Source organism: Dinoponera quadriceps, unplaced genomic scaffold (genome assembly GCF_001313825.1).
Source record: "Dinoponera quadriceps isolate SergipeBrazil2010 unplaced genomic scaffold, ASM131382v1 scaffold566, whole genome shotgun sequence".
Classification (NCBI taxonomy): domain Eukaryota; kingdom Metazoa; phylum Arthropoda; class Insecta; order Hymenoptera; family Formicidae; genus Dinoponera; species Dinoponera quadriceps.
In genome coordinates, this window is record NW_014555972.1 from 4,135,908 (window position 1) to 4,148,852 (window position 12,945).

At 40.1% G+C, this 12,945-nt stretch overlaps 1 protein-coding gene and 1 long non-coding RNA gene across 4 annotated transcripts; one reads left to right on the forward strand and one right to left on the reverse strand.

Moving 5' to 3' along the window:
* Window positions 1–35: 35 nt before the first annotated feature.
* On the reverse strand, window positions 36–1,840 carry LOC106746178. Its single transcript, XR_001374578.1, has 3 exons — window positions 1,755–1,840; window positions 571–738; window positions 36–273 (listed from the first exon to the last, which is right to left on the reverse strand). It is a non-coding gene; the product is annotated as an uncharacterized LOC106746178 (long non-coding RNA).
* Window positions 1,819–12,870, forward strand: LOC106746173 (serine/threonine-protein phosphatase 4 regulatory subunit 4-like). Of its 3 annotated transcripts, none has more exons than XM_014622427.1 (16): window positions 1,819–1,906; window positions 2,447–2,697; window positions 2,816–2,889; window positions 3,043–3,149; window positions 3,466–3,695; window positions 3,769–3,891; window positions 3,992–4,095; window positions 4,536–4,727; window positions 4,799–4,957; window positions 5,039–5,221; window positions 5,295–5,741; window positions 5,812–5,926; window positions 6,255–6,309; window positions 6,432–6,502; window positions 6,791–6,836; window positions 6,935–12,870. In XM_014622427.1, the coding sequence occupies exons 1-16, from the start codon at window positions 1,860–1,862 to the stop codon at window positions 8,412–8,414; spliced, it is 3,684 nt and encodes a 1,227-aa protein (XP_014477913.1). In that variant the 5' UTR covers window positions 1,819–1,859; the 3' UTR covers window positions 8,415–12,870. The 3 variants fall into 3 exon arrangements, with proteins under 3 accessions (XP_014477913.1, XP_014477915.1, XP_014477914.1); XM_014622429.1 differs by having other exon boundaries at window positions 7,424–12,870; XM_014622428.1 differs by lacking the exon at window positions 1,819–1,906 and adding an exon at window positions 2,141–2,280.
* Window positions 12,871–12,945: the final 75 nt, after the last annotated feature.

Below are 12,945 nucleotides of genomic sequence, written 5' to 3' on the forward strand. Positions count from 1 at the left end.
AGATAGGCCATTACCTGATATAAGGGTACTTAGTATTTATCGATTCCTCCCAACATTATTTATTCACTTCCATTTGTGTACTGTGTACATCTCGTTAAAAAGTATCCTTGCCGCTGTCAATCTACGAAAAGTTATTTCTCGCGTATTATTAACCTCGACGAGCATGCACGTAATTTGATTTCACGCTTCGGCGAAATTTAATTGAAGTATCATTATCCTAGAATGAAGAGCAATTGCGAAGACACTCCTTGGATGTTGGCTTGGAAAGGAAACCTGTGGAAAGGGCGCTTTATATTCTCTCGTGAGTAAACGATGCATTTGTTACCTTCTATATTATAATACGCTTAGAATTTCTCCTGCTAATTATTTATTCTAAAAGATTCGTCTGATTTAAATAATAATCGCTCGATTTTAATAATAAGTTGCACAATCAACGCAAGACTATAAGGCTGGATCTTTTGTAAAATTTTATTCCTCTCGTGCCTGCACGCGCGAGAGCGTGGATTCTGCATACATTGCGCTGAGAAATCGACGTATTAAACCTTGAACAGAAATACGTAATTCGATTACCGAGTCAAGGTCGACGCTGCATTGATTAAACCTGCATAACGTCGAAGTAGCAGGTATCCTCCGATGATGTTTACGCGATGAATACGTGGCTGGCATATCGATCGTTAATTCCCCGTAAATCCTTTGAGAAGCAATCAATCGACCCTTTAATTGAAATTTTCACAGATACTGTAACACATGCAAAAATTAAATCTTGTTAATTAAATCTCGTTATCCTATATATATATATTTTTTTTTTTTTTTCGTCAAACGGGATAAACAAAAGTCATATGAATTCTTGGATTTTCGTCCGATATTAAATTCGATGATTCCGGAACACCACGATATCGTCGCGGGGACATCGACTCGTTGCATTTCCCAGCGCGTTTTCCCGCGAATAACACCGGGGGAGACCGTGCGTAAATCTCCGTCGCGCGTGTTTTACTCGCCAGCGCATCGAATTGCAGGATGACGCGAGCGCTAAATCATCCCGGTGTCGCATTTGCGGTTACGCAACGCAGTGCCCTCGGCGCGTAATGCGCGCGGTGCGTCACGCGCCTTTTCGCCACCCAATATGTGGGCCGTGCTCGTCACCATTCGGCGTGGGTCGGCTTCGTTCGTGCGTCTCTCTCTCAGACGGAATCGATATCGCGAAAATCGCACGGAGTCCGCTGTTTCAAGGGGGACACAAACTCCCGCCTTGCAAGTGGCGTCACTTACACGTAGCGCCATCTGCGCTCAGTCCCGAACTGATCAGGTGACGTCACGCGGAATGAGGATACACATGCGTATGCACACATAAAGCGTAGTCCACAATGGGCGGTAGGGGTATATTCGTAAGAAGTAAGAATAAGAAAGTGACCAATCATCAGTCGATTATTCCCCTTACACTCGAATCGACACACACGATTGGTCCATTCCTTATTCTCACTTCTTACGAATATACTCTTACTGCTTACTGCAGCTACGCTCAACCATGTACGTGTGCGCATCGCTGCTTCGCCTGACGTCACCTGTCTAATTCGGCTGGGGCCGAGTGCAGATGGCGCCCGGGACTGCGTCCAATTTTTACAAGAGCGAGTTTGTGTCCCCTCCACTTCCTGGTTGTCATCAGTTGTTCAGTATACGTGCATTCAGGTGCATTCTCGCGGTGTTACTCGCGGTGCTTGCTGTTCTCGCGGCTGAGGAACACGTCATGAACGCACCTACGTGAGTGCCGCGTTCGCGTAGGGGCTCCCCGTGATCGATCGATCAACAACAGTGTCCCGCCGTGTTTACTGCAACATCGATGAATAAGATGCGCCTTGAAAATGCTGCACGAGGGAGATGAAGTCCCGTACGAGATCGCTCTCGATCCGTGAGTAGCTGGCGCGCGTGCTGTACGCGACGTGAGGCGAGAACCTCACACTGAACTCGTGTCTCTCCTGACGGAGTCGTCGACGAGAGCTTGTCAGCCCCCTCGTCCCCCTCGTCAGTCCCATGTGTCCTCCTAAAAATAACATGTCGTTCAAGGAGCGCACTGTTGCAGTCCTGTGAGCGCGCTAATTATAGTCCTTTAAAGACAGTATGATATTCCCCCCCGCGTGGCGAGTGGCGCGCGAGCGATGTCAGGACTGTAGGAAGTTCACGTACCTCGAGATTTAGGTTAACCAACCCCCCGCAATCCCGTAAAATTGACTCGTATATTTTGAAGCTAGATTAAGATTGCAGAAAGTTACAAATGCTGATCTCGTAAGCTGATTTCGAGCTATAATTGTCAATATCTTGAATCAAGTATGATCTCTTTCCCTCTGCCTCTCTCTCACATGCATCCTTTTCCTACCAAAGGCTGATTGTGCGTCTTTTTTTTATCCCGACAATGTAAGGGAATACAACGTTAAGAATGAATTTTTTTTAGGAAGGGGGATGAAATCCAGAAGCTTAGTGTTATACAAAGTCTACCAAGTCTTTTAGTCAGTGATACGCAATCATGTATGTCTCGAGTGGTACCTAAAATGCAGCAGACCCTGGCTACTGCATCAACGGAATTTCATATAGCAGCGTCGTCCACATTCAAAACAATTTTGGAGCAGAAGCTTGTCAGCCACAATGTTTTCAGCCAGACATTCCTTCAAAGTATATTACATTCTGTGGAGAGTCGTGACACTGGTAAGTATATTTAATTATCACAAACACGGTCATTTTGTATTATTATCTTACATAATATTTGGTCATAGTCAGGACCCAAATATCGTTGTGTTATTCTAACTTGTGTTGTTCCTTCAAGTTATCTCTCGCGCATGGTTGGAGACCTTACTGGATGTGATAGAGTTACTGCCGGTAGAAATCATAAGAGCACAGGTTTGTAAATACGATTTTAGAAATTAATATTTTGTATCATCCAAATAAGTTTACATCATTAACACTTTGAATCAATGTTTGAAGTACTGAATTGTTATGTAAAATGTAGTAACAATAATTTCTGATGGATAATGAGAACATTGTCATATACAGATTCTTCCATTGAGTATAAATAAAGGACAATTGTCACAATCTATCTATACCAGGATAACATGCAGCAGATTATTAGGGAAGATTTGCACGAGATTTGATCCTATTATGTGAGTATATTTGTATATACTTGGCTTCTATATTTTGTCACATGGCAAAATGACATAAAATTCTTCTGTGAGTCTCCAAGAATGGCAGATTTAAAATTATTTCATACAGAGTAACATCCAAATGTCTTAGTATTATGTATTTATATTGATATTACAACCGATTACACATAATACGCAACTATGCGCCTTAATACATTCTTGTAAAAGGAAAAGAAATATTAGCTGGAAATTTAAATACAGTATCAAAATAATTAACAATTCATTGTCCGTGTGTTTTAGTTTGTAAGTAAATATGCATTGTTAACATTCTTGTTAGGATACAGAAGGAAGTTCTACCAACAGTACACTCCCTCTGTCAGGATGTTAGCAGTGAAGTACGAGCTAGTATCTGCTTGCAGCTACGTTTTGTCGCGGAGGGCCTTGGCGCTGAATCTGTAAAACCTGCTTTACTACCATCTCTCGTAGAATTAGCAAGCGATGAAGAAAGCAATGTAAGATACGCCTCTATACAGACAATAGTGTATTTACTACCTCATCTTCAGGAAGGTGAGTTACCCGGAGAACGATGTATCAAGGCTGTATGTAATTAAAAAGCTAATACACACCGATTTATCAACAGATATAATAAAAACTATAATAGCGCCACTTGTTAAAAAGCTGTGTGAGATTGCAAGTAAATCAGAAGATAATGTGATATGTATGATAGCTCAGGAGTATGGGAAACTTGTACTTGGCCTAGAAAGTAAGGAGGAGTTCGCGTTTCTCTTGGTAGTGCATGCTTAATTAGCATTATTCAGCAGATGGAATTTATGCGTGATGTATGTTATTCAATGCGATTTCAGAGTGTTTATCAATGTCGGACAAAGTATGGTTCTTGAAGTACTATCAGCAACTTGCACAAGTGGGAATAGCATCATCGAAGAAGGAAAAGACACACTTTACTTTTGTGAGTGTTATCATTATATATATATAAATAATATAATTAATATTTTATTTATACTTAAATATATATTTAAAGATTAGCTTATATATTTTTCAATTATCTCGATTATTGTATTAACTGGTTTCAAAAAGTATTGACATATTGTGCTTTAATTCCGACATATCCAGTCAGTGACGCCAATGATGGTACCGAGCCGCACAACGCACACAAGCGTCGCGTGTCCGTGTGCACAGCTTCGGTCTGAGCACAGTCTCGCCGACGAGACAGTTGTAGTAATAGTCGTGGTTAACGAAAGTTATCGGGGAAGCTAGGCGGCGGATACATCGAATCAGCCGAGGACGGCCGACCGAAGCTGTGCGCACGGACACGCGACGCTTGTGTGCGTTGTGCGGCTCGGTGCCATCATCGGCATCATTGTATTCAATATTACCACAATTTTTTAGATGAGCAGCAATCCCACGGGAGATGACAGATATGTGGAATGCAGAAGGTATTGCGCATTTAATTTGCCTGCTTTGTTTATCTTCGTATCGAATTCACCGGAGGACGTAGATTCGTTAATTTCGACGCTCGATTTATTAACGAACGATCATTTCTACATGGTTCGCAGGACCGTTGCATGCGGGCTTCACGAAGTAAGACCGAGTGTATTATACTTTGTGAACTGGCAACAACACTGTGTGTACAATCAAGCGATAATTTGTAGGTGGTGAAGATCTTAGGACCGAAAAATGCGCGGTTAAAGAGGAATTTAATAAAACTATTGAAAGATGATTCTGAGGAAGTGCTTCAAGGCTTAACTCCTCACATAAGATTGACGCTGGAATGTTTAATCGAAAGTCAAGCCATCGGGACGGATAAAATGGTAAGCAAATTGTATTATCTCGCAGCTTTCGGTGTAAGATAATTTAATGATTCTTGAGACATTGTGTATTATTCGTTGCAGGATTCTAATCTTATGGAAATAGGTAAAGCTTTACTGAAATGTGAAGCCGAAATTTTGGCCACGCACAATTGGAGACTGGCATCTTTAATGCATACGCAGCTCGAAATCTTACCCAAATGTTTCCCCAGTGATTTTATATACACGTATTTTGTGCCAGTGGTTTTCTCCAGAATTTTGCACGCTGTAAGTCTACGATACTTCGTGTTCGAAGGTTTAGATAATTATAAAACGTGCGGTGTTTGTTTGAAAATTTCAGAGGCCAATACCGGTACGTCTCGCCGCGGGGGTACTGTTTCTTTTCTTTCTACGATACAACACGAAGCCTATACAAAGAGCTGAGCTGCGTAGCAGAATCGTTGCGGATTTAGCCAATAATCCTGACTGTTACGTGAGAATGATGTTTGTTCGCATAATGATTGAAGCACTAGAGATCTTTTCCTCCTCTTATTTTAAGGAACATTTTTTCAATGTTTTGTTGATTCTGGCTGAGGATCCGATAGCTAACATAAGAATGAAAGTGGTGTCTCTATTGCCACAACTGAAAAGTCAGCTATGGATACCAACTGATAAGAAACTGCTGACATCGTTAGAATCGGTTATAAGACACTTGAATAACAATGAAAAAGATAGAGATGTGTTATTTATTTTGAAAAACGTCACACAGACGTTGGAAGAAACGGATGTCAAATATGAAGGTCAAACTGTACGTTCACTTGTGCGTATATATATATTTATAATTATCTTCTTTGAATATTTTTTTTCTTTTTGTGTAGTTCGCGACAAAATTTACTATGCAAGACTTGGAAGACTCTAAAAAATTGGAAGAAGAAAAGAAACTGTCAGGTATAGGTACAGGAAAATTAACGACTGGAACAAATACTAAAAAAGGTATTAGTGAAATATAATTTATTGCGCGCGCGCGCACACACACACACAGAGAGAGAGAGAGAGAGAAAGAATTAGACATTTAAATTGAGACACTTTAATAGAACAAAAACAAAACAAAATAAAAAAAAAATGTTTCAGACAAAAGTTGTAGGGTGGACATTTGAAGGGAGACATTTCTGATGACTTTAACTTCGTTGTATTGTCAATAATTCAAGGCCATTTTAAGATCAATTTCATTGTTTATTAGAATTATATAGTTTTTTTCTAAAAATGATAAAAACTCGAGAAAAAACACTTGTTAAAGATTTAAATAATATTATTCCTTCAGGTGGTTGGTCAAAAACAAGTACTGAAGGTTCAAGCGTAGAACGGGGGAGAGGAATGTAAGTGCAATTTCAATGATATACAACAATTTACAAAGTTACAGTAGAATATATTATCTATTTGCAAGTTTATTATTGTATATTATATCACGTGTATTGAATTAATACATCTCGTGTTTTAGGTCGCAATCCAAAGGTGAGCATTCGATGGAGATTAATGAGACATCGTATGAAATAAAGTCATCAATGAAATGTAAGCAATATATATGCTTATATATACATATACATTTATTTAATGATAACAGAACGTGACAAGGGGAAATCCGTGTTCAAGTAAACCTCCTCTGTCACCCGTTGCGAATCAACTGTTCCCCAAAGTACAAACTCGAACTTGCGTTAACGATCGAGGAGAACGAATTTTTAGATGAATTTTAAGTAACGTTATGCAATGATTCAAATGAGAAAAAAAATATTGAATATAATTAAAGTAATAATGTCTTTCGCAATTGCCTCTACTAATGTGATGACAAATATCTGGTAGATGGAGTTGCATCCTCGCGGCAGACAGTGGACAGCTTAAAGACAAGGTAAGCCAAGCATGCGCGATTGAAGAGGGCTTCAATTTCTTCCCCCCGGAAACTCCCCGGCAGAATTCTGATTTGTGTGTCCGCTTTGTATCTAACAGAACTCAACTAACACACCCCTGGGAAAGAATGTCACATTTCAACTCCAATACTAATACGTCGCACCTTAAATTCGAGAACGGGGAATCGTCTAACGATTACGTCGCACAAAAGCCACAGTGCAGCTGCTCCAAGCTGGCGGTATTCCAGGCTCTCCTGACGCTGCCGGATGCTGCATGCGAGCAAGAGTACAAAAGCGACGCTTCCCAATGCCGGTCTTATCACGATATCGACGATATCGACGATCATATGAAGCTTCGGAAGCAGTCGCAGATGCAAACGAGCGACCCTAATTCTTCCGTTGTCGCCAAATCTGTCCTCTCGTTCATGAGGGAAAACAAGCAAGAGCCGCAGCAGAATCCCCTACTAACACGGGGGGACTATACGCGCGAATTCCCTACTAATACCGCCGGCAAAGACAGGGCGCCGAACTTCGCCGCTCTGCGAGCACTGACCAACGCGGCGCATTATAACTCCTGTTGGGCTTTTAGCTCCATGCCGGAGATACCCATGATGCAGTCTGACGACGAGTTCCTGGTGGACACCGGTATCAGGATACCCGCGCAGTTCTCCTCCTCCTCCTCGCAGAGCACGTCCAAGATACCGCACCTACAGGACTTCATCTCCGGACGGAGGCGATCGAACATTATGGTCCGGCCGCGGGGCAGCAGCGTGAACTTCGACAGGGGCAAGTTCAAAAGGCATTCATCCGTCGAGTATGAGGACTGCATGAAGCGTAGAACGGGCGAAAGCGACGCGTCGTCGAGGAGCGGCACGCCGACGTCGATAGATTACGAGGACGGTCTGCAGCGCAACGTCGCGAAGGAGAATCTGTCGGCCGAGCAGCACCTGTCGAAGTTCGACGCGAGAACCAAGCGGTATTCCGCGCCGCACGGTAGAACCAGATTCGGCTTCGATGCCGGCCAAGAGAGGCCCATCATCGACGAGAAGCTGAAGCGCAGTTCCCTCATACTCGAGAAGGACAAGCTGAAGATCACCACCAACTCCACGACGAAGTGTACGCTGGACCGGACCAAGCGTCATTCCACGAACTTCGGAAATCTGAAGCTGCCGGACTCGAAGGAGACGACGAAACAGTGCGTGAAGCGGCACAGCCTGGAGGATTACTCGACGGCCCGGCGGACCATAAGAGGATACTTCTCAACGTTGGACGTGAACCATAATCAGGGCCTCAGCAAGATCCCCCTGAGAAGCGTCGGATCTCGCAGCAGAACCGCGCCCGCCACACGAGCGTCCAGCCCCGTTCACCTGGAGTCTCGGCTAAGGTTTGACATTGAGAACTGTGATGACTCTCAGAGCTCCTCCGGTGAGAGGCGTTTATATAGATTTAGCTCGAGCGACGAGGAGGTCGACAAATTGTGTAAGATGCTGTTACATTCTCAAGCGACGCAGAGTAGCACAGGGGAAACACCAAGAAGCAGAGAGAGCTTTCCTATTCGCTTATTGGTGAAGAAATTGTGAAATGTGTAATTCTCTCTTTCTCCCCCCCCCCTCCTCCCTCACTCCATCTCTTTCTTTCTCATATACATACACATCATTTCTACGCTCTTTCGCAACTGCATTTAGTGATCACACTATTACAATGATTTTTATATATACGGTCTCAGCTCTTGTTACAGGAACATTGAAGATTAACGAAAAATATTGCAGATAGCTTCTTCTAGAAGTTTCTTTGCGATTTACCACGCAATCACGTTCGATAACGACAGGCCAGTTATTCGGGAAATTAGACGCGCGATTAATTCTTCCTCTTTTCAGCATTGCAAACATTATACGAGTGTCGAAGAGCATATAGTACCCTCATAATGCTCAATATTTACGTTACACCGATGTCATGTACAGGGTATCCGGAAATCTCTACATCCGTGGTATACAGGTAGAACGAAGTGAAACTGAATTGAAAATTTATATGCCATTTTGCAAAATTCGCAATAGTTAACGAGGAATTAATCAATCTGCATGAGTTAATGAGCGCAGGGAAGCGGTAAGCCGGATTTCCCGGTTCATTCAAGATTAATCAATTGACTATTACGAATTAATTAATTATTACGAATACCACAAAACGATACGGGATTTTTTGGTTTACCTCAATATGTTCTGTACCCTCGAACTTGGGCTGTGTTGATCAGGGACACCCTGTGTATGCTCTAGATAAGTAAAAGAAAATTTTATTTATTTTTGAACTACGTATATATCGCTAATGTTGTTATTCATCAAATCAAAAATGTCTTGACATATCTTAACATAGAACGCTATCGGTACCGTTTATCCGGGGGACGACGAAAGTTTTAGGAAATCACTTCTTTCAGAAACGACAAAATTGAATTCGGGAAAAGACGTAACTTAAAAATTGTTTTGAAGATATACCGACTTTAATTGCACATTGGCACTAAAGACATTAATTTTATCCAAAACGACGTCTCTATACGTGAAAATTACTCACATACAAGTTTTAGTATTGTTTTTTTACATTCACTAAATAGGGTATATATTTTTATAATTCACTGACATGCGGTTTCGGCCATTTCTCTGCATCGTGCCTTTCCCCATACAGATCCGTCACATTCTCTCTCATTATCGTGAGATTTACATGGCCAAATATTTTATTCTCATTTGGCGATAGATCTAGAAATATTAAGTCTCAATATTTTGCCTAATATTACCGTTAGTTCGAGGCTAGATATAACCAATTATACATAGCTCTGTAGGAAGACTAATTGGCGATAAGGAGTACATTTTACCGAGGACGGTTTCGTTTAATGTAGTATTAATGTAGTATTAATCGCCTACGAGATACAACGGCCCGACGTACTTACGCCAGTAATAAGATAATTATATTGATTTCGCGCTAATTTATTTTTTACCGTGTATTTGCTGAGTCAAATTGTATCTTATAGCGAAGGCAGACGTTTTTACGACTCGACGAAGTCTTTTTATCGTGGCTTTATATTGCAGAAGAAGAAGAAGCACGCACGCTTGTTTGTCGAAAGACTGTGTTTTAGATTCTGCGACTATAAAAATTGCAAAACGAGAAGAAAAGACGACGGTGAGGACACTTTATCGACGATGAAAACGTTTTATTACTTTTATTTAAAAAACTTATTTAAGGATATCGGTCTCTAAAAGAATAAGGCTATATATTCTAATCGTTAATTAACATTAACATTAAAAATGGTTGTTATCGAGGAACTGAGTTATTACTAGAGTTTAGGACAAAATAGGACTAAAGAAAGGTAGATTTACAATACTCTATAATACCGAGCGCTAGAGTCTAGTCTGCATAGATAATACATAATACATACATACGAGAAATTTGGAAAAGCTATGGTCACGAAACTTGAGAGAAATACAAATTTACCTGGACGCAATTGCCGATTGAAAATTGTTGCGTTTAAATCCCGATCGAGGATCGAAGATATATGTGCTTTGCATGTGTACGCCTCATCCGTTGCTATTATTAATATTTGTTCCTCTCGGAAACCCACCGGCGATATACAAGTGTCTTTTGCCGCAAAACAAAATGATCTGAAGACAAATTTTCCATTCGACGTATTAAATCATATCAGTTGTTAGCAACAAATAACGAGGGACAAGAATCAGTTAATGAATGAAAGAACTCATGGGAAAAAATACGGTCGTCCCAGCATATATTCGATTAAAATGCTTCGAAACTGATGTATCTCAAGTTGTGACTGTATCTTCTGTGGTGTGTATCAATAGACACGGCAATGTCTCGTGCCAACGTGCACGTTATAATTTACGCCGCCCAACTGATCGATGTGTATAGACATGTCTCGCTAAAAGTGAATATTTTTGAAGCGACACAGAGTATGTCGTTCTTCCGCTATTCGAATTCGACGGTTTTTCGAGATCCCTATTTAACTGCAAAAGGCGAAGAAATAAAAGATTCACGTTAATAATAAGCACTTTCCGGGATAAAATTTTTAGTTGTTGCAATTTCCTTTTCATAGAAACGCTTCTAACGTGCATTAATTAGGATTAGAAATCACCTATTTTCCTAAGGACACGATCGAGAATTTAATCATCGCCTCCCCGTCGAAGTATTATTTACGTCGTTTTCTTCTTTTCGTTATGAGGTATATAATTTTACATTTTTCTTTTACATAATGATACAAGAATCCATCGAGCAATGAATGAATTACAAACCAAAAAGTATGAAAATCTATGTACTTTGCATTTTTTCACAAGTTTTAAATTCTGACGTTTTTACCGGGCTTTCTTGTAAGAGGAGATGCACACATATGAATCTAATATCATTCTCTGAATTTACTTTGCTTCGTCTACTATTGTTGCCAGTTTTATTGACATAAGTTAAGTTTAGTCAAATATAAAGCGATCAACGAAACTACACACAAGAAAGAATGTAAAAATCTCTTGCTTCGTAAGGTACATGTAGATTAACTCGATATCGCGTATCTTAATAAGTCTTAATTAGAGCTTTTTTTTAGAGATATATATATATATATATACACATATGTATGAACGAAAACGTGTAAAACATTCTTAAGCCAAAGAAGGTTGTTAACATAATAATGTACAAAGATTCGAAGGCATGTGCTTGTATGTACAAGATGTCTTAAAAAGGTATATACGTACGACAACTTTATTATCGGAGTCCTCTTTTGGCCACTGAAAAATTTATTCCGACATTCATTGTTGGCTCGTACACATTGTTGACTCGTCTAATATCAAGAATATATATAAATATATTGTATGAGAACGCGTCTCTCATCATGGATTTATAAATGATAAATAACTCTATTTGCCCATTAAATTACAGAGGAAGTTTTTTTAGTAACATTTAAGATATAACTTAATTATTGCGAGCTATTTGATATCATAATATCATAAAAAACAATCTCAAGTTTTGATTTGTGGATCCTTACAAAAATTATTCGACAGCACTTTGGAGATCATTGTCCATTGATTTCCAGAATGATCATGGTTCCTGAGAGCCAGCCTTAATTTATTCTGCAATATTTTTTGCGGGAAGAGGATTATGATAATTGTTTGTTCCTTTTTTAATACATTTTGTGCGTACATACATTATATTACGTGAGCTTTACAGTGCAAGTGCCATTGTATTAAAAAAAAAATTAACGCATAAAATATCTTCAGGACGTATCGCGAGGAAGCGAAAGAAAGAATTTAAAAGTTTAAATTGTGCGTATCGTAGACGATCAAGCGGTGAATAGACCATCTTGACGATTAAGATGCGTGAGAGGAAGAGAAGAAGATATATCGGAGCGGGAGCCTCAGCTTGATTCGGCGGGGGCGGAAGAGGCAAAAGGAAGGAAGTAAGCTCTTGAAAATCAGCTCGAAAGTACAAGTAATTTCGAGCAGTGGCTTAGTCGGTAGAACGATCGTCGACTGGCAAACGAAGAGTCTCGGACTTGACTCCAACCTCGCGCTCCCGATATATTTTCTCTCCGATTCTCCCACGCTATTTATTAATTATGTTGGGATGTGCACCATTATAGCGCGATAATCCGAATTTATATAAATCGTGACGATCCGGTTTTCACGGCGACGTAATTATAAAATGTGCAATTTAATTTTTACTACGTAAAATTCTTTTCTCATAAACCATTCTCTCTCATCGTTTCTCATGTATCTCGAGTATCTAGGGACACCAAAACTAGCGTACGTAAAAACAATTCACGACTATTAACTTTGATATTACACATGTATTTATAAACGAACAGACGAACAGTTTCTTTTTTCGATAAAGGATCGATGATATTTTTTGTCTTGTGACTGAACAAACGGCTTGTAGCTGAGTTAAGTTTAGATAATAGAAAGTACAACGTAATACCGGCGATTATATAGTAAACACCAATATAATGACATGTGGCATATATTCCCTCGCTTAATATATGAAAATGTTTTTATTTTACGACCCAGTTTCTCCAGTTCTTCGCTGCACGCTCTATTTCTACGTGCCGTTTTAAGAAATTTTCATGTATATATA